This window comes from Mus pahari, chromosome 14, assembly GCF_900095145.1.
Source record: "Mus pahari chromosome 14, PAHARI_EIJ_v1.1, whole genome shotgun sequence".
In the NCBI taxonomy this organism is placed as follows: Eukaryota; Metazoa; Chordata; class Mammalia; order Rodentia; family Muridae; genus Mus; species Mus pahari.
In genome coordinates this window covers 25,946,095-25,968,297 of record NC_034603.1, presented here as the reverse complement: position 1 = coordinate 25,968,297, position 22,203 = coordinate 25,946,095, and the positions used below count along the sequence as shown (strand labels likewise).

General features: G+C 46.4%; 1 protein-coding gene across 2 annotated transcripts in view; it reads right to left on the bottom strand.

Annotated features, from left to right (window-relative positions):
• Positions 1 to 1,705: 1,705 nt before the first annotated feature.
• Positions 1,706 to 22,203, bottom strand: part of Larp1 (La ribonucleoprotein domain family member 1) — an 88,395-nt gene continuing 67,897 nt past the window's right edge. For both annotated transcript variants that reach the window (XM_029545637.1, XM_021212647.2), the window contains exons 3-19: positions 21,732 to 21,797; positions 20,823 to 20,997; positions 20,115 to 20,243; positions 19,831 to 20,037; positions 19,567 to 19,729; positions 18,259 to 18,403; positions 14,772 to 14,946; positions 14,523 to 14,692; positions 12,582 to 12,974; positions 11,744 to 11,867; positions 11,443 to 11,648; positions 10,941 to 11,047; positions 9,859 to 10,010; positions 8,149 to 8,293; positions 6,534 to 6,643; positions 6,309 to 6,436; positions 1,706 to 5,108 (exon numbers count right to left, since the gene is read on the bottom strand). In XM_029545637.1, the coding sequence (XP_029401497.1) occupies positions 4,902 to 5,108; positions 6,309 to 6,436; positions 6,534 to 6,643; positions 8,149 to 8,293; positions 9,859 to 10,010; positions 10,941 to 11,047; positions 11,443 to 11,648; positions 11,744 to 11,867; positions 12,582 to 12,974; positions 14,523 to 14,692; positions 14,772 to 14,946; positions 18,259 to 18,403; positions 19,567 to 19,729; positions 19,831 to 20,037; positions 20,115 to 20,243; positions 20,823 to 20,946 (2,685 nt within the window). In that variant the 5' untranslated portion in view covers positions 20,947 to 20,997; positions 21,732 to 21,797 and the 3' untranslated portion in view covers positions 1,706 to 4,901. The remainder of the gene's footprint in view (positions 5,109 to 6,308; positions 6,437 to 6,533; positions 6,644 to 8,148; positions 8,294 to 9,858; positions 10,011 to 10,940; positions 11,048 to 11,442; positions 11,649 to 11,743; positions 11,868 to 12,581; positions 12,975 to 14,522; positions 14,693 to 14,771; positions 14,947 to 18,258; positions 18,404 to 19,566; positions 19,730 to 19,830; positions 20,038 to 20,114; positions 20,244 to 20,822; positions 20,998 to 21,731; positions 21,798 to 22,203) is intronic.

The window sequence follows — 22,203 nt, the reverse complement described above, 5'->3', positions numbered from 1 at the left end:
AACCACATGGTGGCTCACAACCATCTGTGATGGGATCTGATGCCCTCTTCTGATGTGTCTTAAGACAGCTATAGTGTACTCATGTAAACTAAATAAATCTTAAACAAACCAAACCAAACCAAACCAACCAACCAACCAAAAGACAATTTGCCTCCCTTGGCCATGACAGGATCCCAGCTTTCCCCAAATTATTTCTCCTATCACTTAGGACTTAGTATTTAGGCTTATTTAGGCTGGAAGCCAAGTCACTGACAGCCAGGGTAAACCCCCTAGTCCTCTGCTCCACTCCCCCATACAACTCCCCTGTGATCTAGGCAGGATAGAGAATGGGGTGGCTGTTGGATTGGCTCCAAAAGCTTTTCTCATACCCAAAGCCAGGGTCCCTGAAATAGGTACAGACTAGATGTGCTGACATGCTAGATGCTGCCCCTGCTTCCCACCAAGGAAGCTTGGCTTACTTTTGCCATCCACAAACACAAGTCCCTTTAGAAGGAACAATGACAGACTACAGAAGCCTGATATTATGACATGTACCCCAACTTCTGTGCCTTAGCCTGTGTGCAAAGTGGGGCTCAGGCCCAGGGGCTGTTCATGTTATGAAGGACCTAAGTCAGTTACTCTCTAAACCCAAACCAGTCTTCTATCCCAACAATGAGCCTCAGAAAACCTAACCAAAGAGCAGGCCATCTGCTGCAGATGGTCAACAGGGCTCTAGCAAGGGGCCTTCTCTAGGAAAACTTTACCAGGCCCCACCCTGGCAGCAAATGGTTAAGATTCCTGAGATCTTAAGAACCTGTCATCTTGGCTGGATCTGGGTGGGTGCCAACATTACCATTTACAGCACAACTTTTGATCTTCAGTTCAAGGTTAGTCAAGAAAACCCCATTGTTGCTTATATAGAAAAGCTTGGTACAGTGGTTTGCACTGTAGTCCCAGCTGCTTGAGGTTTAGGCCCAGTTCAGAACGAGCATGAACAACAGAGCAAGACCTCAAAGTCAGATGGGATAGCTGGCAACTGAGCACCTTGCAGCCAGTCCCAGTCTCCCCCGACCTCGGTGACCTGTGCCCTTAGATTCCGTTATATCAACCTACCCCCAAAACTGGTTGGCAGCTATTCCCTTCTTTACATGACCATCAGGAGAAATGCTCTCTGCAGCAGCATCCAGTCAGAAAAACAAACCCTGTGCAGTACTGTCCTGGTGCATGGCCTGCTCCTAAAGGCACTACCATTGGTGAATGAGGCCTTAATGTCTCCACAGAAACATGACAAAAGCAGCATGTAATAAAGCCTCCATTTAGATTTGTGTTATCACTGTCCCCACTCCCAACTCTTGGGAACTAAGACCACCCACACACAACTGAGCAGCAACTGACACAGCTGCTCCTAACGAATGTGACTGAGATAGGTATAGTTCATCTGGCAATTTACACAATAGAGGCCACTGATGGTGACTTCCTACCACAGTAAGAAGCTACCAAGTGATGGTCTTAGATCATATATATAAAACCTGGGGAGTGAAAACCCAACTCCACCCTTTCTCAAGCTTTACAGCATGCAAGTCTAGGTTGTTCAAGGTTGGCCAAGCACCCAAACGCACTAGCAGCACCAAGGGCCCTGTCTTAGGCAGATGTCCGTAAGGGGTGGGAACCTGCATCTGGGAATACACACCAGGTTTCTCTGTCACACCCAACAATAGTGTCCCAGATGGGAGACCAGCCAGTGTTTTGCCTTTTCAAGTTTTTATTTATACATTTTTTTGTATTAAAAAGAAAAGCATAATAATTACCACCANTTACAAAGGACTAGAGCAGGACCAGAATAATGAATGAATCACTTCAGCCTGGGAAGCAGACACTCTCAATAATATTAATGTTATAATACAAGCTCATTCAAGTATTTTACATTTTTCCTGTCCTGTGGAGGTGATATCCTAGCACATGGTAAAGACAATGTATGAGCGTAGGTGGAACCGTCTCTGCAAAGCCCATGAGAGTTTTCCTTTCCTGTGAGAACTGGGCTCAAAGTTTTCTTGTGCCTCTGCCATCACCATGGCTGGAGAGGGTAGGAGCTGGGGAAAACCTAGGGGCCCTTTGACAAGAGACTCTGGGGTCCCATCCAGGGGGACAGGGGAACCTGAGCCTCTAGCACTCCCCACCATTAGCCTTGTCCTCATGCCCTTTCCCTCATGTCCAGACCTTCCAAGCAGCTTGCCTTCTTTTGTAAATGTCATCAAAAAGGAGTGGGAAGGAGCTACAGAACAAAAACATTGAACAACTTGACACGGGCTCAGCACCTCTGTCTGAACCTGCAGTCCAGGCTGGAGCAAGGCCAGGCAGCCTTCTCGAGTAGTAAATCTGCTCTGAGGCTCATAGGTGTGCAAATCACCATCTGCCCCTTGCTGGGGCCAGGTGGCTGTCCAACCCTGCACAGGCAGAGGATGAAGGCGGTTCCATTTGGCAGGCTTCTGTCTTAGGTCTTGGATTCCATGGGAAGATGGTGATGGGGAAGTGGTTTGCACTGGTGCAGCCCCCCCACTCCTGACATACTTGTCACAGATACATCGGTCCTAAATTCAAGTGTCTTCAGAAGGTGAAGATGTAAACTACTCTGCAACATCAACTCTTAACATGTCACACACACACACACACACACACACACACACACACACACACACACACACACTCCCCTCCCCCCTCAGCCTGTGTTGAGATGATAGATAGCCTTGCCTTCCCACCCCAGAGGGTCTGGACAGTCTGGATGGAAACCACCTTCCCTGACACTGGGCCTCGAGCCCTGAGGTTCTGTGGTGCTGGATATACAGTATAGGGTCAAGTGAGGAAAGGAGAGAAGAAAGGGAAGAAGGGAGCCCACTGTTTGGTGAAGGTGCACCATAGGGCAGGTACCAGACTTAGGAGAAGGCCTCAGATCCCAGCAGCAGATGATCCTGNTCCCCTATTTGTTTGAGACAAGCGAGTCGCAGGAGCTGACAAGGGATTCCGACATTCTAAGCACCGGGAGGACAGAGTGGGGTAAGACATGAGCTCCAAGTAACAAGGTATCCAAAGACAGAGGGCAAGCTCTTGTCGGCCTGGGATGCTGTGTCCCAGTCCCAACTTTTGGGACAATAGAGGAACTGGGTGATGAGGAGGGTCACACAAGTTTCAGTTAAGCTAGCAAAAAGACCACACCCCCTTGTGCCACCCAGGTGCCAGTNTGGGGTGAGCATGAAGTCTCCCAGCCTGTGTGCTCAGTCCTTCAATACCCTCCTCAGCTCCTGCTGACAGCAGCCTCCAGCCACTCCTCTGGCATCTCAAGTGCAGCTCAGGCAGTCTGGTTNTTGAAGAGAAGTCAGGTATACTCTATGTCCACATATACCTTCCTGCCAGGGGGCTTCACCAAATGGCAGGATTCCCCAGCCCTCGGTTCCTCTCACCCCTCGATCCCAGGCAGGGCCAGTGAGAGGGTGTGCAGAGANGGCTTGCAGGGGGTGAGGGTATTAAGATGAAAAGAGCACACCAGACCCTTAGAGAATGGTACCTTTCTCTACCTCCTTGAGGTCAAAGGTCTTTAAGGTTAGACACAGACCTAAGCTGTGGGCATCAGTGGGTGTTCACCGCCTTGTTCTNGAGTTGGGGAGATGTGCAGACTGAGGACAAGTGTGTACCAGGCAAGACCAATTCTGTTTACAACAGTCTGAAGCAAACTTGGCCTCGGGGTTCCCAGGGCGGGGTGGGACGGGGCCGGGCGGAGCAGGGTGGGCCTGGTGAGGTGACAGCAAGAACAAGGACAGTGGCAACAGTGTGCAAACACAGGACATTGGCTTCAGACAATGCAACAGCAGGGGTGTCCTGGGCACAGCTCTGATAGAACTGCCCCAACTCTCTTGCCTCCAGGCAGGAGGCCCCATACATGCAACTCAGTCTCAAGGAGAGTTCTAGTCAGTCCAAGCCCAGGGGCATCCCAGGCAGGTGGAGNTCTTCCGGAGGCTCAAGGAAAACAGGCATTTGGGCATTAGTTCAGGTTCCCGCTCCACAATAAGGCAACTTTTAAAAAAATATTATTTCCAAAAACAGAACAAAAGAAAAATTCCAAGGAGGGGGAAAGTCATCACTTCCTATGGATTAGGTGGGCTCTGGTTCTCTGTAGGTTTTTTTTTTTTTTTTTTAAGTAGTTTTTTTTTTTTTTTTTTTTTTTTTGTTTTTTTTTTTGTTTTGTTTTTCTGTTTTCCCAAGGATGGAAAGGTCAGAGAAAAAATAAAATGAATCATCTTTCAATAGTCTCTTCTTGTGAGCAGCGTCTCTGGGGTGGGGGAGGGGTGAGGGGCAGAGGCTGAAGCTCCCCGACCCTCACTGAGATCCTTTGGTTTCCTTCCCCCAGAGGTGGCAGAAGGGCATGTGGAACAGCAGGGACACGGTGATGGCAAACCCCAGGTGATCAAGGGGCTGGTGCTTCTGGGGCCCATGGGCACCGCCAGAGCCTTCTGGTGGGCTGCATAGTTGGCTTGAGGGAAGCGGGAAGAGGCAGGGAGACAGGTCGGCGTAACAGCCGCAGGAAGGGCTGAAGAGGGGTTTTGGTAATCCAGACGAACTATCAATAATTTAAAACTTGATATATATATATGTATATGTATATATATATATATATATAAAATCTCCCCCCTTCCCCTCCCCCCTTAGAAGTTATGATGGAAGTCATGGTGACAGGAGGGGATGGGGTACTTGGAGGCTCCTGCCCAGGAGCACCGCTAACAGCCCAAATGGTATACACTGCTACTTAGCACAAAGGCCCATTCTTAGTAACTCTAGGCCCGTCCCTTCTCTTGTTCACTCTCCTGGGCACCCTCACAGATCCTCACCCACCCCACCCCCTCTATCACAAACCCCAAGGGGCTTCAGGCCATTCACTTTCCCAAAGTCAGTGTGTCCGAGTGCTGGCTTGTCCATTTGGCATCTTCTCGAGTGGCCTGGCCAGTAGGTGTCGTAGGGGGTTGGCTGATCCCAGTGGCAGGCCTGCTGGAAGACTGGGAAGGGCACCGCTTCCTGCCCTCTCCGCTGCCTCCTGCTACTACTGGGTGTCGCTTGTGGTTGCCTTCCTCGCCCATGGGGGGCTGTAACAGAGGAGTCACAAGTGGTCAGAGAACACTAGCCACACCACTTTCCAGAACCAATCAGGTCTCCTTTCCATCTCCAAATGTGGACAATGGTTTGATTTACATCCTGTCCTTTCACGTGGACAGTACCAGAAATAAGGAAATGGACCACACACATAAAGTAACTTGTCAAAGGCTTCCTATATTTAGGTCCATATGCTAAAGACCAGGGTTTGATCCTATAAATTTTTGTTCCCTTCTACAAAGGGTCTCTTAGGAAAAGACCCGTGGTATGTGGAATGCAACATGTTGCATGTATTGGCTCCACAGGGCCACATACACTGGAACTGTCTTATTCCAGCCTTCACCAGGCCCATGAGCCAACAATGAAGACTGCCCTACTATCAGCTTGCCCTACTATCACCAAACGCTACCCAAAGTAAAGTATTTTCCAGGTTCTAAGGTCCAAGCCATTGGTCCTTAGCACATACTCTCCTCCCCAGAGTAGGTAAGAGCGAGCCCAGTTTACCAATCTGTAAATCGATGGCTGCCACTCTCACCTAGAAGAGCATGCTCAGCAGTCTGGGCCCCAGGAAGAATCAGTTCTAATAGACCTCAGGACGATTGCTCATCCTTACTTACACCTACCAACTTTGTGCTAGACGTTCTCAAGAGAACCTGAGTATCAGAGTCTGCTACATTACAAACTTTTTGGTTCAAAGCCTTTCTGTCTTCTTTGGTGCTGGCCATTAAAACCAGGGCCTTCACTAGGTTATACATGTATCTTACCACTGAGGTAAACACCCAGTACCACAAACTACTTCTTGAAGGAAAATTTCACTTGAAGTACTCTGCACAGACACCAAAGATGAGTCAATGAAGCTGCCTTTAGAGGCAGCCGTTGACACACCAGGGGCATTATTCAGACTCACCACAGGATGTCACTGTTCAGGCACTGCTCTAGACAACAGAGGACTGAAAAGTAATTTACGAATGTCTTTCCCAGAAGGAACAAGTATATTTATCAGGGTAGCTGGTCCTGACCCTGACACAAACTAGCAGTGGGCTGGATAAGCAGGTAGGCTGTGACAAGAGGAGGGAGGCTGGAAACAACTCTAGTGAGCACCTGCTGCTGTCCACTGTCACGTGTAAGTCACAGACAGGAGAGGGATGCTCTCTTTACAGGACAGTTAGGAGTCAGCAGAGACTCTCACTCACGTCCACTCGGAAGTCTTCTAGGCGGCGGAATTTGCCGAGGTATTCTTGCAGTTTGGGGTCAATGTCCAAATTTTTGGCTTTGGAATATTTCAAGAAGGCCCAGAACTTCTCCAATCCATAGAGCTGGCCTATAAGAAAACAGGTAGGTGGGCTATGATGAAGAGAGAGGGGTGGGGTCTAACACAGCAAGGCCCAGGAAGGCTCCTGCAGCTCTGACACTCTTACCAGCCTCATAGTCCTTCACTGTCTCCTCCTGGAAATCCTTGAATATGTCCAGCCGGAACTTTTTCTCTAGACCATAACTGTAGTATCGAAAAAGGCACTCTAAACCGTACCTGTGGAGGGTAGGAAATGGTGAAGTTGGCACAGTACTCACTCGAATGGCATGGGGAGGGTGGGTTGCTGGCCTAGCAAAGAAACTCTAGAACAGTTAAGACAGTTCCTGGACTAGAAACATGGCAGGCCCACTGCAGAATGGACAGCAGCAGTAACACCAGCCCTGAAGAGCTGTTTAGTCGCAGGGTTCAGCCAATTCTGCCCACCTTCATCTGTTCTCTGTCTCTCTCTCTCTCTTTTTTTTTTTTTTTTGGTTTTTCGAGACAGGGTTTCTCTGTGTAGCCCTGGCTGTCCTGGAACTCACCCTGTAGACCAGACTGACCTCGAACTCAGAAAATCTGCCTGCCTCTGCCTCCCAAGTGCTGGGATCAAAGGCGTGAGCCACCACACCCGGCTTTGTTCTCTGTCTCTTTTAACTGCTGCTTTTGACTCCAAAAGCAGTAAAGTAGCCCTAACAGACCTTATAGTACACGAAGACAAAATCGCCTCCTGAATATCCATTTCAGGAAAACACACTCATGCCTACACCAGCTCTCTGATCTACAATCAGGTTTGTTTACCACTAGGAATGTGATACTAAAGAAACAACCAAAAGTATTTATATATATATATATATATATATATATATATATATATATATATATACACTCCAGCCAAAAGTATTTATATTTTACAGACACATGAAAGTATTCACAATTAGGCTGGAGAGATGGCTCAGTGGTTAATGAACACTAACTGCTCTTCCAGAGGTCCTAAGTTCAATTCCCAGCAACCACATGGTGGCTCACAACCATCTGTAATGGAATCCCATGCCCTCTTCTGGTGTGTCTGAAGATAGTTATAGTGTATTCATATACATAAAATAAACCTAAAAAAAAAGTATTCACAATCAAACAAAATACAAAACTCTAACAGAGAAGTTGTTTAGAAAAATTATAGAACTGTTATTACATTGTTAAAAATAACTTTTAACAATTGGCCTTTAATCCCAACACTGGGAGGCAGATCTCTGAATTTGAAGGCAGCCTGGTCTACAATAATTTCCGGAACAGGCACCTCTAACACTGAGAAACCCTGTCTCGGGGTGGGGGTGGAGTGGGGTGGTGGGGTGGGTTATGATTTGCCCCTGGCAGTGTTAGTGGCAAATGCCTGTAATCCCAGTACTCAAGAAGCAGAGGGAGACAGATCTAGGAGGTTGATGCCAGCCTGATCTACAGATCGAGGTCCAGGGAAACCAGGACTACACAGAGAAATTCTGTTTGGGGGGTGGGTGGAGATGAGAGACATATCTGACCCCCTCTCCCCAGTAGATTTGCTGGTGACATAAAGGCACAACGAACAGAGCAAGAAGCAAAGAGATAAAGAACAAAGGAGAACTGCCTATACAAACACACCACATAAACTTTTACACTCGTGGAAATACCTTGCTCATCTTTAAAATTTCAATTTCAGCTCTGGCAGCTGACTCACTGGGGCCCTTAACTAGAGCCCCTGGCCCACTCACCTGTAGCCTTCTTTGGCATCCTCCAGTGCCAGCTGCTTGAACTCTTCATACATCTTTTTATTGAAGTGATCTCGGAGGAAGAAGGACCAAAAGCGGAAGAGGGTGTTCATCTCCTGAGACTGGCCAATGCCCAAGCGCTTCCGCTCTGATGGGAAAAACAGGAGAGGGTAAGGCCACACTGCCCAAATCTCTAATCTGGCCATTTGTCTAGCTCTGAGTCTCACCTGCTATCACTTAGAGCAGTGGTTCTCAACCTTCCTAATGCTGAGACCCCTTAATACAGGTCATGTTGTGGTAACCCCCAACCAGGACATCATTTTTGTTGTTGCTGCTATGAATCATTAATGTAAATATCTAATACAAAACTCCTAAAGGGGCAGAGATCCACAGGTTGAAAACTGCTGACTTAAAGGAACAGGCACAACACTGCTTAAGTACAAACAAGTCATTTTTTGTCAAATTAGTTTTAGCAGGTATAGTATGTTAACATGTAAATAAGGAGAGATGGCTCAGCAATGAAAAGCACTGGCTGCTCTTGCCAAGGACCCACCCACATGCTTCCAGCACTCACATGGTGGTGGCTCACAACTGCCTGTAATTCTAGTTCAAAGAAATTCAATACCCTGTTTTGGCCTCCATCGGCACCATGCATATACATGGTACATAAATATACATGTGTGTAAAATACTCATACACGTAAATTACAGCAGCTGGGAGATGGGAGACAGCAGTTCAAGGCCAGACTTAACTAACAGAAAGATAAAGGCTAGCCTGAACAATATGCACAGACACATCCCTAAGCTTACCAGCCAGCTGGTATAGTCAAATCTGTGAGACCCTACCTCAAGAATATATTTATATTTTAAATATATTTAAAAAAAGAATCTCCTGCCCCCAAATTCCTACTATAGAGTATAGGCGAATTTCTGAGTTCAAGGCCAGCCTGGTCTACAGAGAGTTCCAGGGCAGCCAGGGCTACACAGAGAAACCCCTATCTCGAAAAACGAGATGGGGAGGTGCAAGGGGAAGGGGAAGGGAAGTTGCCTAGATTCCAAATCTCTTACCTAGAAAGCTCTACTCAGTCTTAGCCCAAACCTGATGATGTCTGAGATACATGCTTATTCTGGCAACAGTTGTCCCAGCAATCTTGTGAGAAATTAGTAAAAAATGGCATTTCCTATACTAATGGGTATAGAACAGGAAGGCTGGGTACTATAATCCCTTAGCTTCCTGCATTTACAAACTATCTCACATAAATCTAACATCAGTACTATTTTCTTTTTAAAGTACTATTTATTTTATGTATATGCATACACTGCCGATGTCTTCAGACACACCAGAAGAGGGCAACAGATCCCATTATAGATGGTTGTGAGACACCATGTGGTTTGCTGGGAATTGAGCTCAGGACCTCTGGAAGAGCAGTCAGTGCTCTTAATAGTTGAGCCATCTCCCCGGTCCCCACATCAGTAGTTCTTAAGTTTGAATTTTTCTATGGAGCCAGGCTGGGCTACAACTTAAGGCCCTCCTACCCAGTTTCTAGAATGTTGTGACTACAGCTATGAGAACCAAGAAAAGCTGTGAGAGTCAAGAAAAAGTCAACTGCTACCAGCAACACACCCTCTAGCCTTTAAACTCTGGGATGACGGGTGGGTCCCTAAGCAATGGCCGAGGAACTTATTAGTAGCTTTCAAATGAGCTAGCACTTACCGTTAAGGCAGCGCCTCCGATACTTGTGGTAGACGTGTTGTGTGAAGCCATTTTCCTTGAGCAGCTCATGGGAAGGATGCTGGAACTTGGGCAGTGACTGAGGGGTACAGCCATAGCTGCCGACTGCAGGTGTTCCCTCTGAAGGACTGGAGCTACAGAAGCCAGAAGAGTGATGGTGTCACCAGTCACAAATTTCCCACTCAACTCTACTATAAGGTAGGAGAGGTTCCTCTAAGCTACCAGCCAGGATATAGTCTTGTACTCCACTGGCCATAACCTATAAGCAACAGCTGTGCAGTGACACTTTGGAGAACTCTGAGGTCACTGAGGCTCAGAGGACCTGGGCCACTGGTCCAGGGGTAGCAGAGATATTATAACTGCCAAAAAAAACTCACAATATTATACTGTCTTTAATCAATCACCATGTGTTAACCAATGTGGATTTTCTCAATTATTACCTCCTCCTAATATCTGCCATCTTTGTGGGAAGCTGAGTTCACAGACTGGTGACTTCTAAAATGTGACTTGTTTTAAAGTAGATTTGGGAAAATTAAATTTAAAAAGTTATCTGAGTCCCACCGTTAGTAGATGAGTCAGTGAACTATGGTGCTGGGGTCAGAACCCAGTCTTGGCAGATGTGCAACTACCACTGAGCACCCGAGTCCTGTAGAGTCTACCTAGCAGAGTGACCGTTTCCCTACTTTTAGGCAGATAGTAGACAGTTTTGGAAAGGAATTCAGAGTTTCACTGCCCAAGTAACCTCAAACTGGGTTCTGCGTGACTGTGACAGCATGTCTTCACAGCCAGACATGGTGGGAATCTATGACGAGCCAGGTGTGGGTAGCCCATGCTTTAATCCCAGCACTAGAGACTAGTGAGCAGATGGTCTCTGTGCACTCAAGGGAGGCTGGTCTACATAACAGCTCCAGGTCACCTTTCTAAAAGGAAAAGAAAAAGAACAAAACACAAGAAGCCTCCAGTGCCCAGACCTTAGGCTATGCTTCCCATACTGTTGTATGGATTTAGATTCAGGTGGTGAGTGTCATGTGCCACAGGCAGCTGGAATGCCCTGGCCACAGTACCTAATAGAAGCGGTCCTGGGCCTGTGCTCCCGAGAATCCATCACCCAGCCCACATGACTTTCCAAGGGGGGATTCGAGCTGTGCCTTGTCTTTCTTTTTCGAGGCATCTGTAAAGATGAAACCAGAACTAGTTATCTTATACATCTATTATGCTGATGTATATCAAGCCGCCCTTGGTATGCAAAGGTACATCCCATTTTACAAAGGCATTTTCTTATTTTGGTACAACTGGAGGTTGAACAAAAGGCTTTGTGCACGAGACAAGGACAATACCATTAATATCACACCCCCAATTATCTCACAGGTGAGACGGAGAAGCAGGAAGATGTGCCTGAGGTCTCTCATCTGGTCTGCACTCCTTCAGCCTCTGTAGGCCATGCCTATACTCAAGTCTACTTTATGAGCTCTCAGCCTAAGGATGCTGCCTGAGGGGATCCTGGCCCTTTGTTGGCTCAGACCGGGCAGTAAAATATGCAAGACTCCACCCAGCTGACCACCTTACCTTGGCATCTAGGGTCCGTCCTTCTTTCACCACTGGGTAAAACCGTGGTGTCTGACTAGAGTCTTTGAGCTGGGGGGTACGGGGTGTGCGGGGAGTCCTGGCGTTTCGGTAGTTTGGAGACTCTGGGACAGTGGTTGGTAGAGAACGGGCAATGGTAGATGGCTCGGGAGCACCAAACAGCTTGTTGGCCAGGGCATCAGTAGGAACTGTAGAGGCAGAGTGGGGTCAGTGTGCAGGGAAAATTTTGGCTAGAACTTAATACCTCTCACCCACATTGGGCTGCAGGTGCCCACCCCCTCACCTTGTTGGAACCGAGGTGGCCCAGGAGGAACCTCCTGGTTAGGATCCACAGGGGGCTCAGGGGTCAGAGTGTCAAACTGTTCCCGACTAATCATATTCACTTTCTTGAAGTTCTCCACTTCTTGCTGCAGATTTGAGGTAGTGGGAAGCTGTTAGTCAGCAAGATGCTCTGGCTGCTCAGGAATCAAGACTGGCAGGAAACTGGTGAGAACAGCTTCCCCATCCACACACACACAGGGTTCTAGTCTCCACCCCCATCTCTCTGCCCAGGCACTGATCTCAGTCAGTGTTGACCACGCTCCTCTTCCCTGGCAAGGGACAGCTGGGCAACAGCCACCAACGACTTGCTGCAGATTGCCCATCCTGAGTTTTTCCTACACTGATGCTTGTTTCTTGCACATGCTCACCTTTAGGCCCACCCAGCACCAAACACAGCTACTCCAAAAACTGACAAGAAATGTCTCCAGAAGTGCCTCTTTTTTCTCCATTTTCCACTAAGAAGGGTTCTTAAGACCTTTTTTAAAAATATGTGTCTGATTTAAGACTAAAGATAATAGTCCAATCTTTATTTTATCTTCCACAAGGGTCTAGCCTACTGTGTGACAAACATGAGTGGTTAGATAGGACAGTCAGTCATCCCACATGCTCTTTACACTGTATACAAATACATTTCCTCTTGCCAAGGTGGCAAGGTGACAATCATCAACCTCTCCCTCATCCATAAAGACAAATGGCAATAGACAGAGGTACCTGCCCAGAGTCACATGTCAAATCAGCCTTCCTCTTCTCCACATTACAAGAACCCTAGGCCCTTGTTCAAAGCTATGCTTGAGTCTCACCTTGATCTGTGAATACTCAGGCTCAAACTTCTCAGTCCATAGGTCTTGTTCATAGTAGAAGAGTCCATCATTAATGACCTTGGCCAGCTCAGCACTCATCTTGGCACGCGAAGTGTGGTTGCCTGTGCGGTCCCCTCCAGGGTGGCGACGCATGTAAGGTGGTGTTTGAGTGACAATGAGGATCTTATTGACATCCCGGTCATCAATTTCATAGTCAGAGTCCTCTTCAGACCAGGCAGTGAAGGTATTCTTTCGCCCATCCATCTGCTCCATCTCCTCATCAAACAGAAAGTCTAGTTCTTCTTGCTCATCCTGATCCTTAGACATCAGCTGCTGGGAGGGAAGCTGCTGAGGCAGAGCAGTTGGGTGGGAGAACCTGGGCTCCTCTGACTTCTGAAACAGGGACAGACACCAAAGAGGAATGACTTGGGAATAACACATGAGGCCCTAAACCAGACTTTCTAGCTGCCCAAAGAGGCTCTCTGGCCTCTCAGTTCAAAAACATCACAATTGTAACCCTGGCAACACCAGCAAATCACAGGTGTCCTCTTTGGACTCAGCTTCATGGAGAATCACCCCAAAGAAGTCCAGTTCCTTCACTCACAGTCACACACAGTCATTCACAAGCAACGGTTTCTGTTCATCTTCATAGCTTACACACTGGCTGTTGGGGGCAAACACAAAGCACAGGAACCATCCATCAACTGGCTACTCAACAACCTGGCACTCACAAGTTTGAGGCAAGCAACTTTGCTACACTACCTTCAATACTTTCGCTGGGTCCCAGCCACAGTAGACACTCATCAATCTGATGAGCTAGCACCTACAACAAACAGCACCAGACTCTGTATGAAAGCCTGAATGAGCAAGACAAGGCCCAGTACTTAAGAAACTTCACAGCTCAGTAGGAGAGAGTGAACAGCAGCCATCTGCAGTGTGTTCAACAAAGGCTCTAAATAGGTCTAGGGAGCACACAAAAAACGGTGCTGAGTTGGATATACTAGGAAAACTTGCTACAACAGGCCGCTAAAGGATAAAGGCAAGAGCAGAGTGGTCTAGGCAAAAAAGACAACATGTTCTAAAAGCATTTCACTTGGTTTTGAAACATTTTAGTGGTGACACACCAAATATGTCTGACACACCAAATATGTCTCCCACACAGTATACATCCAAGAGGCAATTCTCTGATGGACCAGTCATATCCTACAGAAACGTCAAGTCATTTCTAAGATTCAAGATACACCATACAGGAAGAATGGGGTTCCCCTGACTTCCTCCCATCTTTCCCAGAGCTTGTAGAATTAACTGCACGCCTGGGCCTTGGAAGGTGCTACATTTCTCTTGGCTGGGGCCAAGAACAGTGGGCATATTCTGGGAATGAGCAGACATGGGAAGGAAAAGAGATGGGAGAGCCAGTCCCATGGGTAAAACACCTACGGAAGCACAGAATTATAGCGAACACAAGCAGCAAGGTCAGTGTTGAGGCCACTCTACAAGGCCCAGACCAAAAGTCTCTGAGGAGGGAGCTGAGGCTACAGAGGTAGAAGACTTTAATGTGGTACCCAGAAATGAGCCAGTGATTTCACTTTGAGGTCGAAGAACTTCAAAAGTAGTGATCCTACCATTAGTCAACACACATACTCCTTCCCACATTCTAGGGCAGTTTGACTCTCTGACTCTTCTTGAGACAAACTAACCTTGCTATAATCACCAACTTCCCAAAGCCACTTGCCACCATTACAGAAAACTTGTTACCCCCAGAGTCCAGGAAAAGACCTGAAAAATCAAACACCTACAAAGCCCCATGGCCTTATCTTGTGGAAAAGCCACTCTCTGACTTGGGTATCCTGAGATTGGTTCCCAAAGAATAGAAACAGACAACATTAGCATTCCTACAATAGAAAACCCAGGACCCTCAAGACTAAGCCATGTCTCACCTACCTTGGGGCGTGCTGGTGAGGGCCGAGGCCTTTTCTTCACTTCAATCCAGCTCTCAGAATCCAGATCTGGGAGGCTGGCAGACAGGCCCTTGGGAAGGGTCTTAAGGTTGCTGACCTCTTCTGTTTTGGTTGGCACTGGGGTGACTGCACGGGGAGAGCCAGGTGCTGACTCTGAAGGGAGAAAAAGTGGGGCCTCATCATCCTATCCTCTCCGAGGCAGTCAGGAGGCAGCCACCACTGGGATACCTACCTGTCTCTTTCTGGTAGTGCTGGCGGGGAACAAACTCTGGGCAGTTGAGAAGCTGAGAAAAATCAGTTTGTGAATAATCCACTATTGGGGGTCCAGGCAGTGGCCACTTTTCAGGTTCTTCCCTTCTGCGGACTTTCTCCTCAACCATCTCTACCACCTTGCTGTCCTTTAGAGCCTGTAGAGGAGGAGGAGGAAAAGGAAGAAAAGAAATGAAGAGGACTGTTTAGGGCAGCCAGATCTGGAGACACTTGGGTTCCTAAGTTCCTGGAGGCCAACAATAGCAGTAAATATCTGGTCACATCTTCCCTAACTGACAGGAACATAAAGGGTACAAACATGAAAACCAAAATTACTTTGTAAGCTTGGAAGACATCTAGAGAACACTCATAAAAATGTCTAAGATCTGGGCAAAAGGCTGACAGTAATAGAAAAGCACTTGCCATCTTCTGGCAATTTAAACCACAAGACAGGTATAAGGTATAGGCCAGGGTAAAAAATAGCCCCTTTGATTTGAATTTTAAGAAAAACAGAGACTTGTATAATACGACGGTTGTTAAGAGTCACAGCTAAATTATTATGAGTTATCACCTCTGGATACAAGAGTAAAGATTAGACTTCAGCCCCATCCCATCCCCACTTCCTTCGAGACAGAGTTTCCCTGTGTAGCCCTGGCTGTCTTGGAACTCACTTTGTAGACCAATGTGGCATCAGACTCAAGAGATCTGCCAACCTTTGTTTCTCAAGTACTAGAAATAATTATAAGCGCCATCACACCCAGCTTAAAGATCTATGTAAGCTCTGAAATCTTCTGAAAGAAGGGAAGGGAAAGCTCAGCATGTGGTACCCTGTCATTGTGGCCAGGGAAGAGGAGAAGAGAGATAGTGCACAAGACTTAACAGCTACAGTTTTACCTTTCTATCACCCACCCTACTTTCTAGAAATCTTTGCCAACAGAAAACTAAATACACAAAGCCTTCTGTTATAGACATATGTTGCTGGCATATTAGTAAAAAACTGGAAGCGGTTAAGAGAGCTGGCTGCTCTTCCATAAGATTCAGGTTCCATTTACAGAACCCACATGATCGCACATACCATCTGTAACTCTAGTCTCAGGGGCAATTCTTTACCCTCTTATGGCCTCTGCAGGCACTGCATATAGTTAACAGACATATATACAGACAACCCCATTCTCCCCCCCCCCGCCCACCTACTTGTAAAGGAGGACTGGAAACAACCATCATCTATCTGTTGAAACACCATGGATGGTGTACTGTTCAACTTAAAAGAATGGGAGCAGGCATCTATTTTATACATCACTTTGCAGTTAGCTCCCAGATACATAAAATGAAACAATAAAAGTGGTAAAATACCTGTGTGATGTATCACCATATTTAGCAAGAAAAGGAGGAGATGAATATAGGCCAATAGAGGACCAATAAGAATTTATCTGTGTTGCTGGGTAGTGTTGGTATACACCTACAATCTCAGTACTCAGCAGGCAGAGGCAGGGAGATAGATGTGACTTCAAGGCCAGTTCCAGGAGAGCCAGGACTAAATAGAAAAACCCTGTCTCAAACAAAAACTGTGTGTGTGTAAATATAAGTAAAAAAAAAAAAAAAAAAAAAAGGTTGCAGACTACCTGAGGTGATTCTAGAAGAGGTAAAAAAAAAAATAAAAAATAAAAAAATTAAAAAAAAAAAATCACAATTTTTTAAAAATTATTTTATTTATTTACATCCCAAATGTTGAGCCTTTCACACCCCCTTTGCCTCTAAGAGGGTATGCCCCTCCCCCAAAATGACAGTTTTAATACTTAGATACCATGTAGAGACTTTGAAACCATGTATTCGTTCTACTTAATTTTTTTAAAAATTTAGAATTATGATGACTGATAGAATCCTCAAAACTTGAGTCTAAAATAAAACTAATACATATCAAGTTAAAGGAATAGTACCACAAAAAATATTCTTATGACTTGGCGTGGCATTCACCTGACTATAAATTACCCAGAAGAAAACATAAATCAGTCTGCATATACTGTGAATTAAAACAAATGCATTGGCAATCTGGAACATGGAATTTAAAAGGGGGTGGGGGAACTGGGCATGATGGCACACACCCTTAATCCAGCATTTGGGAGGCAGAAACAGGTGGGTGGGATATTAAGTGTTCCAGGCCAAACTGATCTACATAGCAAGTTCTAAAACAACTAGGGCTTCAAAGAGAAACTGTCTCTTAAAAAAGGAAAATTGTGTTTTACTTAACCTAGAAACAATAACCAACCAAGTATAAATAATAGCAAATCAGTTACTCAGAAGAGGAATTAATGTTTCTTTAAAGGCAGCCTATCTGGAGCAGGGTGCAAAGCAAAGTGTGATCTGATCCAACAATGAAATGAGAAAGGATACAGGGACATCTATGTTGCTTTTAACATACAATGCTAAAGAGAAAGTCTTGAAATCCTGCCAGATACCTTTTAAAGATTTGGGGAACCACCTCAGAGTTCAATGAACTGTTCACAGAGTGAACAGGGTCAAACCCATAAACCTGTCCTTCCTGTTTATCTCTGGTTAACTGAACAACTGAGAAGCAAGTGTCTCCTCAAACTCTCCTCAAAAGTTAAGTGAAGGTTGACTGAAAGGATTAGAGTACTGCTACTTTGCAAGTCCAAAGAAAATTGTCCCTGTAATAACTGCAGTAGTTTTTATCTCGGGAGATAATTGCCATATGCTACCCCAGAGAAAACACATGCCACTGACAAAGCCCTGAACCTCATTATGCCCCTAAGTTATCAAGACATGTGAGATGTTAACCTGTCTCATGAGACATGCAGGCATGTAGGGGAACACGACCTAGTCTACCCTACAAATAATTAGCAAGGAAGAATAAAAGGGTAGGTGGAAATACAAGACAATACACAGATCTGACCTGGACTCTAATCTTTTTTTTTCCACAGCACTTAAAAATTTATTTATTTATATAAGTACACCATAGCTGTCTTCAAGCTATCAGAAGAGGGCATCAGATCCCATTACAGATGGCCGTGAGCCACCATGTAGTTGCTGGGATTTGAACTCAGGACCTCTGGAAGAGCAGTTCGTGCTCATAACCACTGAGCCACCTCTCCAGCCCCTGGACTCTAATCTTTAAAACCCTTTTAAACAATGTTTGGCAGCAGTTGAGGAGAATCTGAAACGGGGTATCTGATGATGTCCTAGACCTGTTCTATTTGTAAAAGTGATAATGATGCTGTAGCTACTAGAAGACTAGTTAGATTTTCTCTAGGAAGACCTAGAGGCATGAGGAAAAGCAGATGAAGGGCACACAGGCAGATCGGCTGTGGCTGACTCTTGCTGAAGCTGGCAAGGTGCTTATTGCATGTAACATGGTGGCACCTTAGTGGGAACTCTGTCGGGGTTTACCCATCGACTCAGGACTCACAGTGGGGATCTTATTTTCCCATCATCACCCCCAGGAAGAGACATACCGCAAAGATGAGTGAAATGTCAGTGGTTAGGGCCTGTACACGGTGAAAGGAAGCAATAAGGGTGATGGGAAGGAAGCCATCAGCATCCATTTTCCGTCTCAGGAAGAAGTCTCGCTCTAAATTGTCCACGCTGAAGTAATATTCACTAAGTGGAGGGGAAAAAAGACATCACTGAGGGGCTATGGGCCTTCCCTGCTCCCTCTCCGCCCCCGCAACCTCACATTCCTGACTTCTCTCTTCTCCTGCTGTACAGCTTAAGGCAGCTGTCTTTCAACCTGTGGGTTGTGACACCTGGGATGTGTATCCCTTACACACCTAAGACCACTAGAGAACATAAATATTTACATTATGATTCATAACAGTAGCAAAACTACAGTTATAAAGTAGCAACAAGAATAATTTTAGCAGGGCATGGTGGCGCACGCCTTTAATCCCAGCACTCAGGAGGCAGAGGCAGGCCAGGAGGCAGATTTCTGAGTTTGAGGCCAGCCTGGTCTACAGAGTGAGTTCCAGGACAGCCAGGGCTACACAGAGTAACCCTGTCTCTCGGGGGTGGGGGGTGGGGGTGGTGGGGGTGGGGGGAGAATAACATTATGGTTGGAGGTCACCATAACACAAGGAAGAACTGTATTCAAGAGTCCCAGCATTAGAAAGTTTGAAAATCACTGGCTTAAAGGCTGAAAAGAAATGATGTACTATTGCTTTGAGTCAAATCACCTGGTCTTTCAGCTATCACAGGTGAGCCCAACAAATTAATCCTTTTTGAAACTCAGGTCCAACACTTTTCTGCTACTAAAACACTAAGCCAGCACTTTAGTATGAATAGGAGCAAAAAATAATAGCCATACAGAAACAGCATTAGACCTGTGCTTTGTGACTTACTAGCCGTGACTTTGGATGAATTACTGGCCTGCTTGTTCTCCTATAAAATAGGGACAGGAAATCTAAGTCATCTAAGTCTGGCATGCAACAGTCACAGGATGAGCGATAAGAACAAGGCCTACAAACACTTCGAAAAGCCTGGCTACAGTGATGGCTAAAGGAGATGCTGGACAGCATTCACCATGCTGCATGACAGGTTGCTTCATGACCATGGGAACACAGAAGGGATCCAGGGTGCTTGCCTGTTAGTGGTAGTTTCTACTTTCCTAAGTGGTAATGAATAGTGGTTTTAGTCTGTAATGAACAGAATTCTGTGAAAGTACAGAAAGCCATCTTTCACTTCAACAGGGCTACTATAATGGTCATGCATTAGACCCTGCTCTGGGCCCCAATCCAGCATGGCCCCAGAAAAGCTTGCACACTCACATCTGGCGCTTGATATAATCCTTGAGCAGCTCCTGGTCCATACTGTAAATCTCATTGCTGCTGACATTGTCAAAGTAGTAAGTGATGTTGTTCATATACTTGTGGGTGCGGGGCCCCTCTGTACCATCAAACTTTCGGTAGCCAAACTGGTAGTCAAAGTGGGCTACAGGAGACACGGGCATTATTAGAGGGAGAGAAGAATCTCGCCTACTCCCCATGCCGCACTCCCTTGGACATCCCGGAGCCCAAAGGGGCCTCACGTACTTCGAGTGCCACCCCGTCCACGGCCCCGTCCACGACCACGCCCCCGTCCACGGCCACGGAAGGAAGCCCGCGCCCCACCAGCCCCATCACTCTTCACACTCGATGTCTCATCCTGGTCGTGCCATGCAGGCTCCGCTTTGGTCTCTGGTTGCCAGGCTGGGGTGGGTGGGGCTACAGATACAGGCATGTAGGTGGCAGGTTCAGATCCTATAGTAAGAAGGAACACAAGGTAAATCCTGAGAGTATCCTCCTCATCCAGACCCTTCATTGCAGACCGTGCATACCTTTGATCTCCCCACGGATAGCAGGTGTATGTCTTGGTTCCTGTGGGCGAGTGGGACGGGAGGCCAATTTCTCTCTGGGTACTTCAGGCTTCATGTCTATTTGCAATGGAACCCACTTGTGTTTGCTCCCTGAGGGACGGCATAAGCATGTCAGCGAGGCATGGCAGGCCCCTCAGACATGGCTTTTTCCTTCCCCCAAAATTCTTGCTTAACTACTCATCTGGTAGCCAAAGGCACATCCTTTCCAAACACCAGACCTCTTTTTTGTTGTTTAAATCTCTAAAATAAGGAGACCAGCGGTTCTAGGTATAAGACTCACTTTCTGGAGCCCTGAATAAAATCTTAACTTTCCAGGCTCCCTTCACACATGTGCCACATCACTGCCTGTGACAATTTTGTGGGGCCATTCTAGGTGGAGTGAGCAGGAACCAGGGAACCATCTTGGATGGAGAGAGGCTGCTGTGCCGAAGCCTAGTCAGCAGACAGAACAGGTCTGTCTACGAGAGAAAGCAGTCAGGCCTCTATCATTTCAGCAGGTTTAGAAACAGAGCAACAGACGAGCCTGTTTAAGAGAAGATGCACTGAGGCTGCGCACACAGCTGCACCTGGCCTGCAGTAACCTGGCCTGGAGATCCTCCAGCAGCTCAGACTTAGGGCATTTCAAAGTTCTGAAAGGCACACTTCCCAGGTCCTGACCATGCCACTTACCTTTCTTCTTCTGCCCGCCTCGCTGGCAGTCCTCATCCCCATTCTTTTCCTCCCCTGATTCATCCGACTTTGTTTTTGGGCTCTCCTTACTATCACTTCCATCTCCTTTCTCCTGCTCCTTCATGTCCTTCTTGGGTGGCAACTTACGAGCAGGCTGAGACTTGTGGGACTGTGGCTACAGGAGGCAAGGACACATGTGGTCACTGGGAAGGTATGAGGGCAGGCTACACTAGATATACCCTAAGGCCTAACTTTCATACCCAGATGATACCACAAGACATGACAATACCAGCCATCAAGGAGGAACAACTGATTTCTCTAGCTACCCAAATCTGTGGGATGGAAAAGATGTTGGTCTACCATAAGATAAGGGGCCTACTAGCTCAGAACAAAAGTGCTGAGAGGAACAAAATTGATCAAGAGTCTCTTCTGATGGAGTCTAAGGGAGCTAAACACACTCCCCCAAACTGGAGTCAGTGCCTCAACTAATATCTCTTTTTTCCAATTACTCATAGACAAACTTGGCACAGTAATGGAAAAATAAGGGCTTTGGAAAACTGTAACACAGCTGTTTCCTAAACCCACTGAGCCACCACTGAAACCAGGCAATGGTTTTACGATGGTAATTCTTTATTATTTCACTGCCATCCATCTTATCTAACTAGCCTTCATTTATTTGTTCAGAATTGAAGGGAGTTGGTGTCCTATGTTATACAGGATGGCCTTAAACTCTTGGAATGAGTGTAGTCATCCTTCTTTAACCTTTTTTTGAATAGATGGGACTTCAGAAGTATACTATTGTGCCCACCGACTACTCCTTTTCAAAAATCAAGAAAGGTGAGGTTTATGGCTTTTGGACAAAGTTTGTATAAAGAGTACCTGAACCTGCCAACCCCTTCTCATACTCACCTGCACACTTTTGTGGGCTATCTCTCCAGGTGTAGGCCAGTTGATTGCATCTCCAAAATCACCAACCTGCAAGGTATAGTCTATGAAGGCCGCAGGGTTACTCTGCCTGCCGTTTCACTCCACACCCAAGCTCTAGTTCCTTTTAGAGATTGGGGCCACATCAGTGTGTACACTCAGACACCACGTACTGACACCCATAAAACGCTTCCATGCTCTTTATAGAAGGGCTAGAAGTGCTTATTAGAACAGGAACAAGAATCAACCACAGGGGCTGGTGAGATGGCTCAGTGGGTAAGAGCGCTGACTGCTCTTCCGAAGGTCTGGAGTTCAAATCCCAGCAACCACATGGTGGCTCATAACCATCCGTAACAAGATCTGAAGACAGCTACAGTGTACTTACATATAATAAATAAATAAATAAATAAATAAATAAATAAATCTTTAGAAAGAAAGAAAGAAAGAAAGAAAGAAA